This window comes from Zerene cesonia, chromosome 20 (assembly GCF_012273895.1).
Source record: "Zerene cesonia ecotype Mississippi chromosome 20, Zerene_cesonia_1.1, whole genome shotgun sequence".
Taxonomy (NCBI): domain Eukaryota; kingdom Metazoa; phylum Arthropoda; class Insecta; order Lepidoptera; family Pieridae; genus Zerene; species Zerene cesonia.
This window is the reverse complement of record NC_052121.1, coordinates 10,553,186-10,577,174: the sequence shown is the minus strand read 5'-3', so window position 1 is coordinate 10,577,174 and position 23,989 is coordinate 10,553,186. Positions and strand designations below refer to the sequence as shown.

Here is a 23,989-nt window from a genome sequence, read left to right as displayed (position 1 = left end):
GTAATAAATGTTATTTGCAGTTAACAATTTTCTTTTTTCTTTATTACAATATTTATGGCAAGACTAGGTATACTACTATTGTAAACTTTATATGTAGGCATTGTACTTATAAAGTTTAACAGCATAAGCGCGCGGCGTCACTCGCGTGGTGACAGCATGCCAATCCAGACTTCATCTCTATGCAAAATATCACCCCGTTTTCCTTTGTTCGTTTCAGCGACGTTGCATAAAACTAAGAAACAAACAATTTTCATAAAACTGTCCCGTTTATAATATAAGAAGTAATACTAAAAATAAACAAATGACTTCATTTCACGCAACACAACCAGCTAACCACATGACTCATCGCAGGATCGCAGTTTTTCTAGACTTTTTTCAGCCTAGTCCATACTTGGCGCTGGAAGCGGACTCAAGGCGAGATGCGAAACGCAACTTTTTATATATCTTATTTATGTTGTTTCTTACAATAAGGATGATGCATACAACACGGAAATTTCATAATTAAACGATGTTTTAACTAATTAATTATATTTAATACACATTGAAGACGCTTGGTGATTCATAATGTGCGAGCAGAATTTATTAAGTATTGTGTTATTTAAGTATTAAACTGTAAATGAGTTCTAAATATACATAGGCACAGTAAGTCTCAAATCGATAAAAATATTATGACTGTTCATAAGCACTTCTTAACTTCAGATTACTAAACAATAAGTGTTAATCAAAGAAATACAATAACAGTCCCATTTATTTTAAAACTAATAAATACACGGTGTACTCTTTCAGCAATAATCAACTCAGACTTCCAAACGCACGTCTCTGTGAGAATTGAGAATATTTACAAAATTATGTAAGAATAGAACTATAAAATTACTATTTATTCGTAGATCGATCTCCATATCCCAAGTTTATTTTGAAATCTAAAAACATGTTATAAAACAATAGCGACTAACTGAGCTGGTGGTTCGCCTGATGGTAAGCGCCACCAGGCGAAACCTTCGCAGAGGTAGTGTCTCTGCAAATGCGTTGCCTGCTTGCTTTTAAAGGGTAAGGTATAATGAAAGGATTGTCGTCAAGATAAGAAGGTATGGACTAGAGAGATTGACGCATAACTTTGACTCTAAACGATTTCTTCACAGATTATTTTCGTCGAACTTTCCTCATCTCCCCAGAATACCACCGTGCCTCGCAGCAGGTAACAGCTATTGATGAACAAATATACAATAAAAGATTAACTCCTCACAATGACATACAAAAAGACAAATTCGCCACGCGAACAATGCGCATTGTGCGCAATACGTCACACCTGGCGCGTATTTACATTCGGGCCCGTTAAAACAATACGATAATCACTCGCTATTTGCTTTGTATCAACGTTTTAATTTGTGTTTTTTTTTAATCTCTGACTGCGGAATGTATCTGAGTGTGGGATTCGAGCATGCTTCGGCAGGAATTGGGAAAGCTTTCTCACCCCCACAGCCACAGAAGATCGCTGATATAATAACATGCTACTGTGTTTCGTTCGGTGACTGGGGCAGCTTGAGTTCCGTATCCTTGTCCTTACCCTTTGTAGTTTTCTTTATTCCCCCATTGATCCTTTTTTTCTCCCTTATCCAGTAGTGTTGGAAATCCATTTGCACAGGCATATAGCTTCTGTAAACGGTGATGGGCCGGTGGGAGATTACCATTAGGAGACCCCACCCGCTCCTTTGCCAACTATCATAAATAAAAAAAAAATAAAAAGTAATAGAAAACGTTGGTATACTCGCGTGTTACCTAGACAAGAAACCGATATCTAGGTCATTATCTTGACAAACAAATTGATAAAATAGATTTGTGATCGTACGTCAGAAATGTGAAAATAATCACATGGCTGTTAAAATACATTATTAAAACAATATTTTACAAACTTATTTGTATGTGAGATTGGTTTATATAATACTTAACGTATCTTATTAGTAGAGCATATATTTTATTCTTTCCTATTAACATTATAAAAGTGAAAGTTCTTGATAATGCATTGATAAATTATTCGAGAGATTAGAGTCCCTTTTACACATTAACGGCTGAATGTATTTGAATGAAATAAGGTACAGTCAGTTACGGTCAGTGTTTTACGAGCGAAACTACGGGCTTCTATAAGTTGCATTTTCTTTCAATGCGTATATAATTTTAACATTTTACGGAATTCATTGTATTTTAAAGAAGGTCTATTAGAAGATATTACTAACATATATAACCCAACACTCAAGGCTCACGTATGTATCAAACGGTGAAAGAATTTTTGAAATCGATCCAGTAGTTCTTGAAATTAGCACGTGTAAACAGACAAACTCGACAGCTTTATGTCATACTAGCTACGGATTTACCCGCTTATGTCTGTATCCCGTAGGAATATCGGGATAAAAAGCCTTTCCTTGCCTATGTTTTATTCCATTAGTCCAGCTATCTGCGTACCAAATTCCATTGCAACTAGTTCAGCAGTTTTTGCGTGAAAGGAATATTGTATACAATAAACATGGTAAACACACACAGTCTAGACTTGCCAACTGAATTTAGGATAGTCTAGTTTTCAAAAGCGGAAGAAACGCAACAGACATGAGCGTGTGTTTGTAATTAGTGGCCATTGTTACCAAACATCGGCGCGAGCTGGTTTCGGCTGCCGTTTCTGTGAAAAGGCTCGTCGATTTATGCAATACTCATTTATTATGAATATTTTTTTTACCATATTCGGTGAAAAATTGCGGTATTTAGTCTTGTTATAAGAAGATTAATAAATTTTGTAAATGAAGTGAATACTGTTAATTGTTGTTACCCAATAATATTTAAGAGGAACTCCTTAATCTATACTAATCTTATAAAGTTGAAGGAACCACTGATCCGATTTGAATAATTCTTTCAGTTTTAGATAGCCCATTTATTGAGGAAGGCTATAGGCTATATATGTACCACGTGCGAAGCCGGGGCGGACCGCTAGTAAGATATACGAATACCTTAATAATAAGGGCTATTAAAGCAATTCTAACTACATAGTTAATAACATTTGTTCACAAGGATTAACAACAGGAATCAAGGAATGGACTGGGAAATGTTAGGATGGATGCGGGCCTCCGACGCCTGGCTATCCCTACTAATACTATAAATGCGAAAGTAACTCTGTCTGTCTGTTACTGAACCGATATTGATGAAATTTGGTATGAAGTCGGAGCTGAACTTGGAAAAGGACCTACCATGCTTTTTAGAAGATTTAGTTTCAGGTCTAGACTTGGGGAAGATTATAGGCTACTCCACAACATGTCGCGCGATGTAACCGAATTCCAGGCGGGCGAAGCCGCGGGCGAAAAGCTAGTGATTATATAAATGTAACAAAATAGTGGAAAGTTAAAAATATTCGAAATATCAGAGCAATGTTTCACGTTATGTATTGGATAACACTCTTAACACGCAAACGCAATAAAGCTATTATGTAAGTATATATAAACTTGGATCGTCGGTTTGTTTACATATCGCTTACTCATCCTCTTCATGTCGACAAGGTTATTTTTTATCCTCAACATCCTAATGTGGACCAGTTTGTGAATATGGACCTCTTTGAGGTCTTGCTGATTACCGAACGAATAGTTACATATTGTACTGTATTCTTGAATATGCAGTGAGTATGGGCGGTGTTTTCGTGCATCGTGCAACTATTATAATCTTTATAATTAAAGTAATTTTATAAGTAACTAGCTGCGCCCCGCGGTTTCACCCGCGTAAGTTCGTATCCCGTAGGAATATCGGGATAAAAAGTTGCCAATATGTTATTCCAGTTGTCCAGCTGTCTACGTACCAAATTTCATTACAATGGGTTCAGTAGTTTTTGCGTGAAAGAGCAAGAAACTCACACACATCCTTACAAACTTTCGCATTTATAATATTAGTAAGATAGGATTTTGAGTTTTTGGCGCCGTCGGCTGTGTGAAACATAATTTGCGTCTAAATAAAAATATGAACGATAATATAACGATATGAATGATATTAGAAAACCCATTCTCACATGTAGGCCTCTTTCGCATATCAATCAAATCCCTTTGTGGACGAAATAGTGAATGAAGGTTTGGCTCGTAGTTAGGGTTAGCTCGTAGTGATAGGATCTTCTTGTATATTTTTTGGAGTAATTATATATTGAATCGTTATTTTCGCCATAATAATGAAAATAATTTTTAATTACAGTACAGGTGAAACTCTTTAGAGTGATTTAGAAACATATTAAACTACTCCATAACATTTAAGTCTATTTGAAACGTTATAATATGAACAAAGTACAAACATCGACAACGAGTTTAACTTCTTCATCACAATTTTACTGTGACCTCTCCCGATATTTCAAGGTCAATGAAAAATCGCTTTGTTGAACACAAAATTCGAATTTGACGAAAACAATCGATTAATCATAATTTTCAAATTCTTAAGCTTATAAGCAGGTGCTAACAGAACTAATAAATTCTACACATACACAAAACTGACACGCAAATTCAACTTTACGCACCATGTGATAAAGTATACATTCGCTCACACGTGCTAAAAAATCATTTACTTATCAGCTAAGTGATTATAGGAAAATTGTCTAATATTCGTGGACAATTGTAAGTCTTATCACTTTAGCATACGGGTGACATTTGCGTGAGTATAGAGGTGTTTTATTTGATGTATGTGTATAATTGTATTGAAGTGGGTCATTGACAAATATGCCGTTAAATCAACGCCTGCATGCGGGGACGATGCACAAATAATGAGGAAATAATATCTTAGATTTTATTTAAATAACGAAAATTTCAATTTTATCAAAATCAACACAGGTTATATAAAGAAATACTGTATTTTTTATTAAAGAATTAAAAAAATAATAAAATATAATACTTGTTATAATATGAATAATGTACACGCGCACTCATTTTCGTTTGTTTAGAGAGCCATTCAAAATTTCGAGGAAGCCTCCACAGCTGAGGTGTCCGAGTGGTTAAGGAGTTGGACTTGAAATCCAATGGGTTCTACCCGCGCAGGTTCGAATCCTGTCCTCAGCGAATACAATTTTTGTTTTTTCTTTTTTTATACGATACTACATATTAGCAAATTCCAACTTTCACAAACAATAAAAAAGTGTATAAATTTTATACCGAAAATTTTTTGTTTAGTTAAGATTTTGAATTCTTTTTTATTATGTCTTTCGTCTTGTTATTCAAGGAACTACAAAAATATATGACTCAACTTGAGAGTCAAATAAAACTGTAACATGGAATATTCTAATATTCTTCACATAAAGCCGCGAGCGGCGACACTAACAGTACCGAGAAGTCGGTGTGATAAATGTTCACATTAAAACATCAATAAATATTAGCCATACAATGCAAACACAGACCCGTGCAGTGACCTTCGAAAACCTACGAGAACCGAATGCGAAAACTGGCAGGTTTTCCCGACCGTTGTCAACGTTATTTCGTATTCTGTATGATGATGTAAAATATTTGTTCCTATTTTTACTATTTATATATAGAATAGACTTAAAAAATGCGCAATATTAAAACAATACATTAATAATTTATATTACATACAAAGATACTTAAGAACCAGCTCACTTCAATAGTTGATTCCATTTCGAAATATTATAAACCACCCGTCAATACCACCTATATATACTCCATCTAATATCATAAAACAACGCATAATTTTATTTCTTGTATATTTAAGAAAAATTATTTAAGTTCCTGTTGTTTTGTGAGATAAATAAATAAATTTAAAGCGAAACGTACCAAACGAACTTACCCGAAACATATACATTGCAAGTATAAGTTGTAATATTTCCACATAAACAGAACCATCTTGCAATCACAAAAACGCCAAACGTAATTCAAACTCAAATATTAAAAGTCAAACAAGGCCACTTCAGCTTGACAGAATTCGATGCGGCTCCGCTTAAACGTAATCACTGAGTAATAACTTCACGGTCACCTAATTAGTATGCCCCGAGACGCGTCCCAGCATCAGGAAGCTGAGTCAGGCGTTTTCCTTTGATCAATATCTGACCGCGAGCACACATGAGCGGGCTGGCTGCGGAGTTTCGTTTGGGTACATCATGTGAATACATCAGAGAATAGGATTATGTTATTTGTGGTACTAACTGGTGTATGCACAGCTGGAACTAATGGGACGTAACTTTACAATGATGTGTTGCTGTTTTTTAATAATAAGAAAGAAAAGTAATCTAATAGAAACATAATTCAGGACAACTAAATTTTCATTAATCTGATCCCTAAAAACTAAACATACTAAAACTACTTAAAACAGCTCTTGAATAAACGCCCTAAGTGACCTCCATGCGTCTCAATGTCAACTAATTCTAGCTTCCACAAATTCTTCAATGCATTTATGTAACAAATTGTCACAGAGGCTTCCTTATTGTCGAAACTTTGCGATGGTAACCTTGTATTATATTCGTGTCATCATTCCTAATACAACCGAGACTGTTTCAAGATAATTGTCATTCAATTACAAATAACAATGTAACCTCTATAATCTATTTTTAATGACTGATTTCAAATATAGCACGTACTTATCGGAACATGTGAGATATAGCACATAGATTATACTGGAGATCGGATACGGATGCTGTTGCTATGACAAGAAATTAATTCAAACTGGTGAATTGACAAGAGTGTTTGCTTTTAAAATAATTATTTTCTACAACGAAAATCACGTCTCTTGGGGTAGGGGTCCCACTCCAGTTTTAAAATAGGAATGATAATAATGGATACGAAAATAATTTCCTATCACACAATTCATAATTCACGGAGTTTTTGAGTAATAAAACTAAAAAAGCAGTAGAATTAAAAACCTCTTAAGAAATTAAGGCACATATGTAATAATTACGCCTTACGGTATAGGATATTGTTGATATAAACGATCTATTAAAATAAAAATGTAAGGCATCAAACAAAATACATTCATCAAACTAAAATAAACCAAATCTAATGCGAACACAGACATAAAAACGATGGCGCCAAGTCATTAAGAGAGAAAGGAAATAATTCAGTCAATCAAGGCAAAAAGCATCGAGACAGAAGCAACCGAGTAAGTGACCCAGATCATTGCATGACCAATACAAGGTCAACATACAATGGGATGTAAATCCAGTACACTTTCACCGATCGGACACTAACGGTAGTGTGGTAACGGTAACACCCATTTTGTTTCGCTTTTTAATTAAAGCTTTGAAAATCATAGTTACGTCTAGATCCGGTCTGACATCCCTAAGAATTGTACACATTAGCGTCAGCATGTACGCTCTAATAAAAAATGTGGTAATGCTAACTTGTTTATTTGACAGTTGATGACATTTATTTCTCAAAAGATTACAAATTTAATCACTGAAGAGAAATACAATTATTTAAGTATTGGACCCCAAGAATTGAGAGAAAGAATTTTTTTTGTGAAATTTCGCATTCATCAAATAGAAATGTGTTTTTTTTTAAGACGCAAATGTAATTTTTTATCTCAATAAACATAAATTTGAATTATTTTTTATAACGAGAGCAATATGATTTACATTCCATTTAATATTAAACATTAAATTTAAAAGCGTACAAAAGATTGAAATAATAATATTCTGAAAGCAAAATTTCAATTAAGAACAATTGTCTGACCATCCATAAGGTTCATTCTAGAAGGTTCTGTGTAATTTTCTATCTAGGTCCTATTAAAACAAGAAAAGGGAACGCAGCATTTATTTTTTATAATAATAATTGTGGAGTGAGAAAGTGAAAATGTAGGTCACAGACCACACTTCTGTCATCTTTGTAGTTCACGAGTGTCATGGTGTCAACTCTGATGAGGTCACAATGAGAACTTTCAATGACATCTGTTTGGGTTCACCGCATCACGGCAAATACTCGTGGAGAGATGCAAATATTCATCGATAACCAACAATTGCAGTGCTGCATACAGATGTAGTTCCAGGTCGAATAAGTCTCGTATGTCAATATTTTTGATCGATATCGCACTAAGTCTCTTCTACCAAAACTATCACCGATCCCAGCGTGGGAGGTACCACTCCAGATTCTAAAATGAACCCAAACGACAACAATTTCCTATCAAACACAAATAGAATCACGTGAATCGGTTGAAAACTCACGGAGGCATCGAGTAACAAAAAAGAATCAATACGCCAAATTGTGAACCTCCGTTTTATGAAACGCCAGTTAATAGTTGTAACTATAAGTGTAATGAAACAATAACGGCTTTAGTTAAAAAATTCACCATTAATCAACACTTCTGAGTAAATAGATTAGTTTTTATAGTCTAAACAGATTGCATACGTATGCAGACAGTATGGGAATTACTACATTGCACTATAGTAGAATTTAGGTTTACCTCCATGAGTATAGATCAAGACAATGTCAAATTACCACGCAACAAGTCACCAAAAGGCCAATTGGATCGATCACACGAAATTAACAAAGTAGCGTCGCTGAGCAACCGCAGACTCAAATAAGCATATAATGAGAACCACAAAGCAATTATTTGCATCACATTGGAATGATCAATTGGACACGCAGCATGCTGACTGGCGCGGCTGGGCCTTGCAAAATGGACGTCACGGAATAAGTGCTAAGTTTATTCGTTTTTTAGATTCCTTGCCTCAAAGTAACTTCAGGTTGATGTCTATTTTATTAACCGCTCATCCTGAGTCTCGGATTAACCTTCTTCACTGAAAAATAAGTAGATTTCAGGTAGGGAAGTAATTTTAAGATTAGAATATTTTTTTCCAATTAAGGAATTAAGATACAGATTTTTTTTAATATGTAAAATACCATCTTATCTTATAATGACACACCAAGTAAATTGAGACAAACTAAAAACAAATGGTGGATTAAGTCCCAAGTTCAGTCGGGAAACCCAAAGTGGCGAGTTATGTGTGTCAGTATGAGTCAGCATGAGCCTGACTAACGGACGCAACTGTACTTCGCAACACCGACCCGTCTAGATTAACTTCAGACTGACCTCAGGGTCTAGATTTACTTTTATCGTTAAGAGCGATGATGTTAGAATTTTCATGTGCGCACATTTATTTATCACTAGCTTACCGGCCGCGGCTTCACCCGCTTAGTCAAGAGACACAAGGTTATCTCCGCATAGTTACTGTTTTCGGGATTTCCGAGATTAAACCTATCCTTCCTTGGGCCTCCAACTCCTCTATTAAAAATTTATCCAAATCAGTTCAGTGGTTTAAACGGGAAGAAGAAACGGACAGACAGATAGGCAAACACACAAAGTTAATTTCCTATTTACCATATTAGTAATTTTGAAAACAAGACCTTACTTAGTTTATTAATAACCTTAAAATGTATTCAGAACCATCATCCTAGTGGGCTTTATTATGATTTCCATTATTTTTAATTACTAAGTATTTTCCATACAAAAATTTACATAAATACATAATCTGTACTACGTCTTATAACAATGTGCACCCGAAAGCAGGACAAAAAAGTATTAAAATATCGCTTCTTTATCTTCAAGAACTGCGTTCAATTTTTGCACGATGCTCATAGCAAATAGCAGGTAATTCAATACTTAATGACAATAGTCACTTGATCCGCACTATGTGGATAGTGGGCCACATTTATGGCATATTTACACGTGACAATGAACCCGTTGCTTTGTGTAGAGTAATCACAATGCGCAGTTCGCACCGACGCGTTAATCTTACGCAATTCGTTATTAAAAACACTCGTATTTAGTCTGAATTTTGTCAGTAACATTTGCCAATATACGAGTATGTAATTGTTCGGTATTCAGTGGCTAATGGTGCTGAGCTAGCCGGTACACGAGTTAACCGTTTATCCACTCAAGTGTTACCGCTAAAATTTACTAAAAGAAGAAGTCATATAAGAAATTAGCTTTGCGCCAGTATCGAGGTTTTCCTTACACTGTTCTGTTCCGGGATTACCAGGAAAAACTATCCTAAGATAAATTAAATTTGCATTAAACCTAAATTGGAAATTATTTTAAATATCTAATAAAGCACATGCTATAAAAACTCCTTATACCTGTAACACATAAAGAATGCAGTTGCTGAATGTGTGCTTTATACTATATTGTTATATATTGTTGTGCTTTTATACAGAACTAGCTGCGCTCCGCGGTTTCACCTGCGTAAGTTCGGATCCCGTAGGAATATCGGGGTAAAAAGTTGTTATATGTTATTCCAGTTGTTCATCTATCTATGTACCAAATTTCATTGCAATCGGTTAAATAGTTTTTGCGTGAAAGTGCAACAAACACACATCTTTACAAACTTTCGCAATTATAATATTAATAGGAGTAAGCTATACTCAATACAGGCATTCAAGACCCTATTACATATACTTTTGGCATTACATCCAATCGTTAAAATACATATATATAATACTGTCAATAGAAATCACTTATCTTTCCAAATGGAGACCAAAGCAATTCAACGTAAATGAGCATCTTTTCATATGTATCCCACAAAGATTATCCACAATAATCTTCTTTGCACAATTCCATTTAATTCTCTGAACCTCATACTGATCTAATTAGAGAGATATAATCTTGACATCGTAATAGGAAGCTGTTAACATCGTCATTGTTTAATCTATGCAAGCTACCGGATTCATTATGTTAATGCTAAAAATATCACAAAAAGGATTAATACGCAATTTAAAATAGTTTGTTCAATGATACCGTCGATTTGTGTTAAAAAAATATTTAAATTACACATTTGTTTTTTTTATTTATTCTCTATTCCGCAACTAGAATTAAAGTCATTTTTTATTGTATTAAAAAACTAAAAGGTAAAGGAAGATGGATACAGAAACAAATAATAAGATTGATGTTTTCAATTTAATCTTTAAGTTGCCAATCAGCTGTTATTCAAAACATGCTTTTTAATTCTAGATATAAATAGGATTTTTATATGAACAAGAACATATCACACCAAGAAGCAACCAATAACCAAAAAACCAACCACCAACCACCAACCATAAACAACCTACCACAGTGTTGAAATTTTGAAAGAATATCTAGATAAACGCCGAAATTGAAAGCATACATAGTTCTTAATTGCAAAAAGCGTCAAGATTTCCCCAATTGTTACCCTAATCGACCTTGAATATACACAGAAAGTGACACCCGCGGCATCAACGATTAGCATGGACAGTGTTATACAACATAATCCATCAGGTTTCCCAACTTTTACTATTGTCAAATTATATATGTACGGTTCACACTCGCGCAGATAGCGACCGTCGCGCATACCAACCGAGTTTCTGTATGCAGACCATGCAGGGAAGGAAAGTGGAGACAATTTTACGACATGCTATGGATCTCTATTACTTTTTATAAATTTCAAACGAAGCAGACATATCCAGAAGTTGAAAAGGTCCAGGTTATATATGACCTGAAATAGAAGACAGATTTGTACTAAGAAAACTAAGATTTGAATGCAACTGGCAAAACTAAATTTTGCTACTTTCATTAGTCTGAAAATGCGATTGATTTACGAGTAGACAATTCAATTTTTTGTCGACATTGTACCTATTATTAAGACTTGATATCAAAGTACAACCAAACGCCAAGCAGCAATCACCCTGCATTGAATTCAGTTTATAAATTGAAGCTGCCAGCTTTGATGTGCTAAACGAGTAGGGTGGGGCCGAGAGGGACCTTAATTTTCGTCTAGACGTTTAACGTACAGAAATGACAGCCTATGGCGAGCTTTCGACGGATTACTGTTGGAAGTAAAGCTTTCTTGTTCTCTACAACACTCTATGTTCATTTTGTGTTTATCTCTGCTTTAACAAGTTTTGGACCTTGAAAAGAAAACAAGTTCCTATGTTCCAAAAAAAAAAAAATATTGCCAATATAATTAAAGTAATAACCAAACTTGGTTTATTCAAACATTCAATATTAAGATAATTAACAGAGAAAAAGATGGTGGAAGGGAAGATGAGTAAGCATAAGGAAGGGAATATATTAGAAACACACTTGAAAAATTTAAATACACGAATTCCAAGCAAATTAATTTAAATAAAACACACAGGGTCGTGAGTAATAGCTAGATCAATATAACACTGTTATAGAATTCGCAAGATGATTGTCTATTACGTTATATGAAAACCACAAGGTTTACGATACAGACATTGATCGGAATATAGTGTTAAATAATATGGCAATAAACTTGCGTTTAACAAGTATTTATGAATTATATAATAAATCTACATACACGTGTATATTATATTACCTTCCACCTATTTAAATAAACAACCTTTTAGGCTTTTGGATTATCAGTATATTAGGATTGATATATTTGGATGCCTCTATTTGCGGTAAATCTATCTATTTGTAAATCTTACAAAGATAGCTAAGAAATAATGATAATTTTGTAAACTATGAAGCATATTTCAAAGAAGGCCACTAGTGGACAATTCTCTTACAAAGTTGCATCAATTTCGACTATTCAAAAATATACATCATATAAGATAAGAACTTATGAGAGGCTGCCATAGCATAGTTAACACGTAAAACAAAATTAAGTTTAGTTTTTATCTTCTAATTTGAATACTTTAATAATAAAACCGTTCAAGGCATCCTAAATTATCACATTTTTTAACATACTTCCTATAACATACCCGCAGACAAATCAAACATGATAAATATTAAATATTCTCTATTTCCTTTGAACGGTAGAATATTTGGCGTGATTGGATAACATAATTTGGATTCAGGTTATAAACGTAATCACAACAAAATCTAGACTTAATGGTGCTAATTGTACAGTTGGCTGACCATCTTTGCATATATTACTTAATTGTTACGTGTCTCCTTCACACAAACTGAGGTGTGAATGTTATATTATCAACATCCATCCAGTAGGGGTCAGGTCGAAGGCGAAATGTTATGTCACTAAAGAATTTTTGTATATTTGCATACAGACATCAATTAATTATTATAATGTCCTCTTGTCATCTATTTGCGTTGTTATTTTATCCTGTTAGAGGTTTTAGATGTCTAGAAACTGTAAAATTTAGTTAAAACCAAAATACTGATAGCATTTTATCCAAGATTTTACCTAAAAATTTGGGTGAACAGATTTAACGAATAGACGTTCTTATTTTGCGTAGCGTTCAGAAACTTGCTCCCAGAGAAATCTTTTCAAGTGCATCTATAGAGCTCATCACTGATAAACCAATAGCTGCATAACATTCTACATAGTCCCATACCTAACCCGAACAGATAGATAAACCCTAACAGTAGGATTGGCGCCTCGCTAATGGATTCCGCCGGCACCTCCACAATAACATTACGCAACGCCTCAATCAATTTCGCTTCGTATTCGCTGCGCGCCGCCGCTCAATTACGATCTTAATTATATAAGGGACTTATCGGCTTTAACAACTCCTCTGAAGGATATTCCAGTCAGCTCACGCAGGACTGAAGTACGCTATTGTTATGAAAGTTACCTTTTTACTGTTGCCAAGGAATTTTGAATTTTGAACAACCCACAGTTACTGGTCAAGAGATCAAGAGCTTGATCGAAAAGCATTCAGACAGAAACATATGAACTTGCTGTCGGTGTGGCTTTTTTTCATCCAGTCGATGTGCAATGTGTTATGCCAAAAATGGCATGTGATATTAGCCTATTATGAATTGTATCTCTATGTCGAACTGTTTGCCGGACATCACGATGGTAATGACGTTGATAATAACAATAAAGCCATTAGAATAAGCTGACATCGCTACCTATACATAAATAATGTTTGTTTTGTAACTATATAGGTAAAAACAAAAGGAATCAAGACACATTAAAAACTTTAAGGTACGATGAAAACAGAAGGCTTAATTAATGAAAAATAAAAGACAACGCAGGTCCACATTCTAAGACGACTCGAAATTCAATAAAAACACACTCCTTAACTCATTTACTTCATAACTATGCATTATATCCCCCCCATCGGTTCCAAGCCTTGTCGTGGCGGGGGGGCTCAGTAGCTCAGATTGCACTCTGGCACTCTGAGTGAAGCTAATTGGACGCGGAGGGGCTGGACGGCCGGTCAGGAGTATGAGAGACTCGACCGACCCGACGGCCAGGGAACCTTATAGCTAGCTGGCTGGTTGGCTGGCTGGCCTGAAGGCCGGCTGGCTGGCTGGCTGGAACCGGCTGGTAATCCGGTAGGCTCGCTAGCTGGATGGTGTACCGGCTGGCAGCCTGACTGGAACCGGCTGCCCCACCGGTTGGCTGGCTGGCTGGCTGGCTATAATGCCGGCTGGCCGGCTGCCTGGAACCGGCTGGTTGCCCGGCTGGCTGCCTAGCTGCTTGTAAGGCTGGCTAGCTGGCTGGCTGGCTAGCTAGGATCCCCCGAGGGGCCAGATTTGGTTCTGGTGCCGTTTAGATGCGGCGAGGGATGGCGACCAGTGGTCGCGGCCTGGCGGTTTCCGTTGCGCAACAATGGGGCTAGAGGTGGATTGGGTCTCGTTTGGCTCAATCCGCCCGACTGGCAGGGTGCCGCACTTGTGCGGCGGTGGATGGCGGCCAGAGGTCGCGTGCGATGTGTTTGCTGGTAGTCTTACTACCAACACAGGTTGGCGGGATCCCGACTCGTCGCTTTGGTGACGTGCTGTGAGTCCTTGCAGGTGGACGTGGGGCGACGGTTGTCCTCCGACGGCCGTCTGCCAACTCGTAATCCGGTCCGTGGGGCCGGACCGAGGGCCGCCACCTCCATGTTGTGAGGTGGGGGCTGCGAGGGAAACCTCTATAAAAGTGCGCCGGAGGGCCCTCCGCGTGTATCACACATTAGGATGGCCATTCGGCGTGCGCCCTCCGGTCGGACGGTGTGGGGGCCGGGGGTTTGGGGAACGCCGATGGTGGAGCGGGGAACAATCCATCGTTGGCGAGCGGGCGGCGTAAGCTTGTGTTCCAGCTTACGTTGCCTCGGGGTGGTTAACCAAACGGAGGGCCTGGAAACGGGCAACTGCTGGGCGGGACACGCGGTAGAGTACAATGTGTTCCCGCAGTCCCATCTAAAGCAGCGCGTCGGAACACAGTGGGGTTTTAGTCGGTAGGAATCCGACATAACCCACGGCTCCTTCCCCGGGTGCCGTGGGTATTTATGCAAGATTTCCCCACTTAAAAAAAAAAAAAAGGTCCACATTCTAAGACGAGTCGAAATTTAATAAAAACACATTCCTTAACTCATTTACTTCATAACTATGCATTATATCATACATTTTTTATCAATCGCAATGTGTAGCCGTGACCACGGACGCAGAATTAAGAGCAAAAAATAATTATTTAAATTAAAATTAAATAATTATAATAAATTTAACAATCCTTGATCCCAATCGAGCTACATTCTTGAATATAAATTTAAATAAAACAACGCGTAATCATATCGCACACGCATGATGTAGTCTAGTTAGCATAAATTGTAGTGTTACCCACGTGGGCTGTAGTGTTGCCGACAATGTGACGGAAAATATAAACATTACCGAATTGCCGGAACCCGTCATACATAATACACAAGGAAGACTTATAGTTACGCGAGTATTGCTCCTGTGGCTTTGGCAACACATTGGGTTATCTATACAAAAATATGCAACCAAATATTGGGAAATATCAATACAATACACTTCAAAATGTTTTCTCGACAAAGTAGTAACCAACGTTTCATTTCATAGCTTCATCTAGTGATAATATAAATCAAGTTCAGAGCTTGCAAGTGTTTCAAATTTAATTTACATGGAGTAATTTTTACGAGTAACGAGAAAAGCAAAGCGCTATTATAAACGTTAATTCTGATTTAGCTCTAACACTTTTTTACGAAATCTATCAATATAATTCATACTTGAAAAAACGGATAAGCAAACACACCACACCCAAATTGGGTCTACGTGACGTATTCTCGAAATTTCCAGCAACATTTACTTAATTGAAATCACGTCAAACACTAATCACTGGCGGCATCTCCACGTCACGTGACGTCACGCTCGATTGCAATATTTTGGAAATACGCTAACCGGGGGTCATTGCGTCAATAATTAAAATTCCTTGGCGCCCCAGCCTTCGGAGATCGACGCGAGATCTGCAATAAATAAGCCTTGTTCTTTTTAGTGCGGTATGCGAGGATCGATAACGGTACTTGGACTGGACCTGGACTAGTATACATTGCTGCTTGTTAAGTGTATTTGGCCGTATGTTTGTTGAAAACCAGCAATGTAAAACGAAGCTCGCATAAACCGCTCCTAAGGAATGCGAATGTTTTAATACCTTTACCTAATTGTTGTATAACGTAACGATTATTAAATACTAGTATATATCATACAATTTAAAATAAGTACAAGTCAAATTATAAGTGTTTTGGTAGATTAAAATACAAACAAAAAATAGTTAATTTGCAAATAATATATACTATAACCATTAGTTACTACATAACAATTAGATATTATTCATTGAAAACGAAAAAATTAAATACTTAGGAGAAGCTTAACGCGGAAACATTCACAGATGCAAATGTTAAGAATCTTAACTTAAGATAGATAATAGACCATTGAAAAGCAAGGGAAAGTTTTGTTTTATTATGTGAGGCCATGAACGTCTATAAAATATTACTGTTTCCAACTAGCGCTAAACGGGGCTCCGTAGGAGTCACAAGCATTTTGCGAATATATTTTCATATATATTTTATACTTTCATCTACTTGAAAACAGCATATATAGAATGAAACAATATCACCGATGTTTCTGGGGAGTGAGGTTCGACTCGAGATGACCACAATGACCAAGGTCAACAATTTCCTATCAGACACAAAAAGGAACTACGTTAATCGATTCATAGCCATATGAGAGATTGTATTCTCATTATTTTAATAACTATTATATGCAGAAAGCATGTTTCTTCATTCCTATTTCCCTTTAAATTCCAAGATTATTGATGTATATATACTTTTATCTCAAATACCATTTAAGTTTCGGAACAGCTCTTTAGTCGCTTACCATCAGCCGACCCACCAGCCTCCTTTTCCAACAAAGTGAAAAAAGATTTATTACTAGTAGTCGTTATACTCTCGCTTAACGCGTTACATTGTAGTCACCACAAATTGGATGTTCTGTATGTATAGTTTAAGAACCAGTGACCTACATCATAACATTACGTATAAGTGTGTGTTTGGATACACTCCAAGTATACTTAGCGGCAGTAACATAACATCAGTATCAATTACGATTTCCTCAAGTCGCAAATGACATTGTAATCACTTGTACTTACGTATGTTTGTCTTTTATTCTTCATATATTACTATTGTTTATAATTTTCGCAAGGGTCACGTGCATACTAAGTCTTCTATCGTTGTTGTTAGGTCGGGTTTGATTTATCGTCAAAAATTTTATTTTTTGTCCCTCATTTTTTCTCTAATTACTCCTTTAAAAGGGCTCAGTTATGTATACCCTTCCCCTTTAATCATGTTTATAGTATACTAAAAAGTATTAATTTCAATTATTACTTCATATGAAAAGGTTTTTTTAATTTTATTTTATTTATAAATAAAATAAGTTTTGTACAACGAAATTTTTATGATACGAAATTTTTACCTCCTCGAAGAAACGAATTTCCGAATCGGTCGTAAAGAATTTCTATAGCGATACAAAATCTTTTCAATTTACAAATAATTCCGTTAATTAGAGTCCAAATGGACTACGTAGAGTTCTCCGTAGTGATATGAAATTATGCGCGTTATGTGCATTTTACTCAGAAATAGACTCTCTTTGAAGTCGTTTTAAAAAAGGACATCTACCTGAGCAAATATTTAGAAATTAATTGCATTCCTAGAACCACGATAGCGAAACTATCGGTGAAAGACATTTAAAACACAATGTGTACGGAAATACATATATTTAACAGCAAGGAAGGGAAAAGCTGTACATTTAAAACGTAATCGTTTCTATGGAAACATTATATTCATATTATCTATTTCCTGGAGGTAATTTTAAGTGCATGTTAAAAATCCCAGCCTATTCCAATTTAATCTAGATTAAAATTGCAATAGGTTACCTTAGAATTCCTCATAGTATTAAATCGTTTAATAGCGCTAAAATCAAAAACGTATTAATTCAGAGAGCCTACTATATCATTAATGAATATAATATGGAAGATGACAACATGGAATATTGTCGCTTAAGAACCACAGGTCAGCTCATTGGCATCATTGTTATCTACATGTTACATATTATGTACAATTAAAATGTAAAATTTATATTATTTTAAAAGAGCAATTACAGAGTTTCTTGCCGGCTCTTCTCTGTAGAAACTGCCTTCCGAACCGGTGGTAAATGTTATAAATGTGTAATATGACGATTCAAAAGTGTTTCATTAGGAAGTGTAGTTGAATGAATACATGTTTAAGTTTGACCTTGTCATTTTCAAAAACCAAGTTAATATATAGAAGACTGAATAAATCATATTTAAGAAAAGTTCACGATTGATTCATGCTGGTTCATTATATGTTTTTTTAATCAAACTCGTTCTTGGTTTGATTGAATCTAAGTATTTCCCATGCCATGCATGGGGCCGGCGTTGCTTTCATTATGAGAACAAAACTTATGTGAATATTATTATAGATATGGTAATTATATATATTCAAAAAGAATATTTTCTTTAAAATATGAAAATAAAATTCAGAATATTTGTGTATTTAAGATATTCCGCATTCTGTATAATAGATACAATTAAACGTAGTATCCGTGCCATAGAACCTTAAGTTTTCTTATCTCGGTGCGTCCAGAAGAGCTAATTACCCGGTAATTTGCAAATTTTCATTTAAATTCTGACTCACTAATGTTACATGAGTCAAAATGATCGTGATATTGTGTCGTGAAAGGTAAATTTGCTGTATAATTGTATAATTTTATGGTTTATTTGATTGTGTAACGTCTGCTTGCACATGTCAAAACAATAAATGGTTGGCAAGCAAGTGAATCATTAGTGAACTGTTCAGTTGAATACTAAATAATATAATAAGTGAAAATACGACTCGTAAGGTCGCAGTTACCTATACGCACAATATATATATTTTATTGTCTCTTTAGTGATACCTATAATAAACATATCCAAAAGAGTATTTACGCTCAGTAGAACAGATATTTTTCGTATATTCATTAAATAAAACTAAAAGAAAAAGGTCGTACGCATGTAAGTGATATAAACAGCGAAATAATATAAACAATTCATTATTCGCTAATTGTTTACGAAACCCAGATAATAGCGAGAAGGAAACTGATCGCGCTGACAGGCGGAGCGCATAACTCTAATGTTCAATCACTTACCGATGCATAATGTTGTTGTTAGTGATGCTCACAAATGATTCCACGTTTGGGTTATCACAGCACACGCGTTAACGGGATGTTTTATTTGTTTTAGGGCGTAGTCGCCATGACGTGCGGCCGCGGCGGTGTCTCGAGCGCGAGTGCGCCCGGCGCCGTGCTGCGCCGGGAGGCAGCGGCGGACCGCCGAGGTGGCCGAGGGCCGCGGCGATGCGCTGCGCGGAAGCGACCTTCCGAATCTACAACCTGCATTTTGCGAATACGCCACAGGTCATCGACTTTACCTAAATTTCCAAATTTATTTTATTGTTTTATGCGCGTTACGTTGTAAATAATTCACTGAGGTGTTTGATTAAGATTCTGTAATAGTCAACGATTTTTTTAAGTTCTTACAACATTCAATGATATTCACTCATGTGTCAGCAACAGGATTTCACATAAAAAGCTTGTGCAGATTAAAGTTATTATTTGTAATTCTCAAAGTTACAAATAAATTAATATTTGAATTAGAATTTGAAGAACAAACACAGTAATAATGTAAGCTAAATTAATTACTCAGTTAGTTTGAACTTTCATGGAATTTTATTAATTTATTTACCTTTTATATTAAGTATTCGTCGTTTTATTCGGCTTTTGTGGTAATTTGGGTCTTATATTTTAACATATTATTTCATGATGAGCCCATAATATATTATATATACAGCATAACTCGTAAAGAGAATAAAAATTCGAAAGTGAATTCTTCTGAATTATTAAAAAGCGACAACTCATTGGTTTTTGGGTACGGAACTTGCATGTCAAGCCGCAAGCCGCGCCTCTACCACTCATTCCTTATACAAAATCAAAATGTTTGTAAAAATTTTTTACCCACTCCTATTTCGCCTTCATTAAATTTTCTTTGCACTGAACTTTACTTTCCATCGAATGAATCCATGAAGCCGCGGACAAAAGTTAATTTTTATATATTAATTATATACAAAATACATAGACAATTTAATAATAGACAAATATTTATTCAAGAAAAACAAGGTTTTTTTATGCAGACAAATGACAATGCAAACATTCCTAAGCTTAATTATCGGTTCCCTATTTGTTACTTATGCCGTAAGAATTCCCTAATTAGACAAACGATTACTTGTATCTGGGTGATGTATATCGTGATTCCTATATCTAAGTAACACTACAATATGTACATTAAATATTTAATTGCTACGAAATATCTTATATCTTTAAACGAGCAATTCTTATATTCTATTTTTATATTCAATATATATATAATAGGAATCTCGGAATCGGCTCCAACGATTTTCATGAAATTTTGTGTATGTTTCTTAGTGAATCTTTTTTAGAAAATGTCATATTCGTGTTTTATCGACTTAAACTTAGTGACTCTTCCTGTCATCTATTGGCGAATAATAATACTAATACTATTTTTTGGCGAATAATTCAAGTTCCAGCAGATGGCGTTGTTAAGTAACGAAGTCAATGAGTGGTTGCTTTGAGGTTAGACTAATTGTTTATATTGTTTTGTCTTCTTAATGCACGTGTTCACTTAAAAATGCCTTAACGATCTTGGAAAAAAACGCTTATAAAAAATCTAACTTCACGAAGTTAAACCGAGCAAAGCTCGGTCATCCAGGTACTGGATAATATATGAACTAAACCTAAAGTACCAACCGCCTTAAATTTTTTTGTCTTTTTCACCTGTAATCTGGACACTATGATAAAATATTTAAAAATGGTGATAGACCAATATTTAATTCAACTTATAGACTACATTTATATGGAAAAAATTTTGGGCGTGGCCATTCGTACATGTGGGGATAAAAAAATAAATTCGAGGGTATATCATTACGGAGTCACTAGTGGTGGTGGTGTAGTCCACGCAAACGAAACCAGTAGGCAGAAAGCTAGTCAAATATAGTTATATAATTAATATGCATTTTTTTAAATTGATGTATTAGATATTAATATACGAGTATCATGTAACCATTAAATAATATTTTTTTCATATTTTTGATTTATCAACATCTCGGTTTCCCCACGATGTTTTCCTGCAGCAGTGATGTAAATCATATGCCGATAAACTGAAAAATCTATTTATTTCTTGCACACTCGGCCGGTCTCGAACCCTCGACTATTCGTTTTAAATCCGAGGTCCTAACCACTGATCCACCTCTGATCTGTACCTAAATATATTTTACTTTGAACATAGTGTTATAATATTGCATTATGTTATCTGTGGTTTTATGTTATCTGTGCTTTAAATATGCATTTTTAGTTTGGCGTAGCGGATATTTTCCTTCTCCAAATAAATATTTAAGACAAGGCAATATTTAAGTATATACACATAGTAAACTAACAATATAACATGTATTTACTCAACATTATTCACAAACGATCCGTCCTTGTCCTCAACAGACTTCAAATGTGTGTTTAACAGTAAAAAGTTATCACTCAAACTCAGACATGAATTCAATTAGACTTCTTCTAGGAGCACTTTTTAATCGTTATAACATAGTTTTACCATTTATCACTATTATGTGTTTGTATGTATTAAATATACATACGTTTACAAAAATAATATATACTTGTATACTTCAAACCTACCGCCTTATTTGCCTGTTACTTACACAGTGGGTTGTCTGGACTCTCGTCCAATCTTTCCGTTTCCATCCTCATTTGATGAGGCCGACCTCGGTTAGTTACATATCCAGAAGTTGTGAAGCTATCCACACGAGTCAGTCCATGGATGTAGTAATCACCAGAACGGGTTTAGTTTTCGGAGCGACAAAGAAACAAACATGCATTCATCATCACTAAACATAACAATCAAGTGATAAAAAGTTGAATGGAGAGGATTGTATTTGCTATTTTTATGTAAATTTAACTCAATTCAAACTGTCGAAAGGTCTAATTTAGCATTTTTAATAGATACGTATATCTATTGTTATAGGTGAAGCTTGCCTACGAATTTATAAGTGTTTGCAGTTTATTTAGACCACGAGCGCGTGTAACTGCGCCATAGTATGATCAATAGATCGTAAACAACTCGCCAAATTCAAAGTGTCTTTAAACGATGACTCAACCTTTTATGGAACTGCACCAGCGTATTCAAAGTTAAAAATACGGAAAATTTATAATATTGTACGTTTCCAAACTTTTCCCGCAAGTTTATAAAGTTTCTTATAATTTTGAACTTCTTAGAACCTGAATCAATAATTTATAACTTGTTTGTAGTTAATTCAAAAACAAATTATAAATTATTGATTCAGGCCCGTTTCCTTTTTCTCACCCGTCCCAGTACATTCCTTCTTTCCAGTCGTTAATCCTTTCCTTTTTCCTTCTCCCATAAAAACGGGCAGCGCATTCGTAGAGGCTCTCTTGCAAATGGGCGGTGGTGATCGCTTACCATCAGGCGAACCACCAGCTCAGTTGCCCGCTATGACATAAAAAAATTAAGTCATACAAGAACAATATTACGTCCATAACATTTTTGTATAATAGTCGCAGTAAAAATTTTAGAAGACAAGTGAAGTTTTATTTAATACTTCCTACTTTATAAACATAGTACATATTTTAATTGCCAACAAAATTATTCTTAATATCGACTAAAATACTCCCTAAAGCATTCTCTTACATACAGTAGTAAGAATGCAAAGAAAAAGTGAATTTGTTTGAAAATTAGACACAGCCTGTGCATATAGCACTTGGCAACTGACCCGTGCATGATGTCAATTATTTTCGATAACTAGCTATCACAATCAGCGAATATTTTGATGATACGTATGTTTATTTTGTTTGTTATTAGGACAATGGTGGCGCGACTGCGCCGTGAGCATGACAGGTCAAACAGCATGTTATGTATAAACGCTGTTATTTAACTAGATTTAGGGTTCCGTAATGGATTTTTTTATGAATACCTGTCGCCCATGTCAGTCTATTGAAAATCAGTTGAGAATCTAAATTATATCAGTGTGCTAAAGACTTTGATATGTAATAGTGGAAGAGTGAAGTGGATATATAAACTAATTTTAAGTTTTTTCATTATTATCTACCAGGCGACGCGTCTGTTGGTTGCTAGACTATAACATAAAAAAAAGAATAAATTAAATATTCTCGGAGGTTTTATACAATTTAATGATTTGAATTTGAAATTGATTCTTTTCTTTTGCTGGAATTCTTTCGTTTTTATGAGTTGGAATGTATTTATATAGATCAATCACCACCGACACATAAAAAATTAGGTTACTCGTGTGATATTATGTTACTAAATGTTTTTAAAACCATTTTCTTTTATGAAATTTGAGTGGGTTCGTAGCACTGCCTACGCCAATACAATATCTACATATATATAGATGTCTTGAACGATAAATAAGATTTCATATCGCAGCCAAAGGAAAGATTTAAAGACATCCAACCTTTCGCTTCATAATAGCATTAAATAGTTAATAAATTGTAATTATTATCACGTTCTGCAAGCACACGTGTCTCATGACGTCACAGCACTGATTATGTCCATTATTCACTTGAAAAGACTGTGATGACAACCTCGTGGGAAGATCACACACCACATCCTATTGTTGATTTATTAGAAAGTTTCTTTTTATTAATAACGTTT

The 23,989-nt window shown here is 35.3% G+C and overlaps 1 protein-coding gene and 1 non-coding gene across 2 annotated transcripts in view; one reads left to right on the top strand and one right to left on the bottom strand.

The window, feature by feature from the left end:
- Positions 1–19,539, bottom strand: part of LOC119834950 — a 46,902-nt gene extending 27,363 nt beyond the window's left edge. The window contains exon 1 of the mRNA XM_038359506.1: positions 19,372–19,539. Within this exon, the coding sequence (XP_038215434.1) occupies positions 19,372–19,379 (8 nt within the window). The 5' untranslated portion in view covers positions 19,380–19,539. The remainder of the gene's footprint in view (positions 1–19,371) is intronic.
- Trnas-uga lies at positions 4,982–5,063 on the top strand. The gene has a single exon. It is a non-coding gene; the product is annotated as a tRNA-Ser (tRNA).
- Positions 19,540–23,989: the final 4,450 nt, after the last annotated feature.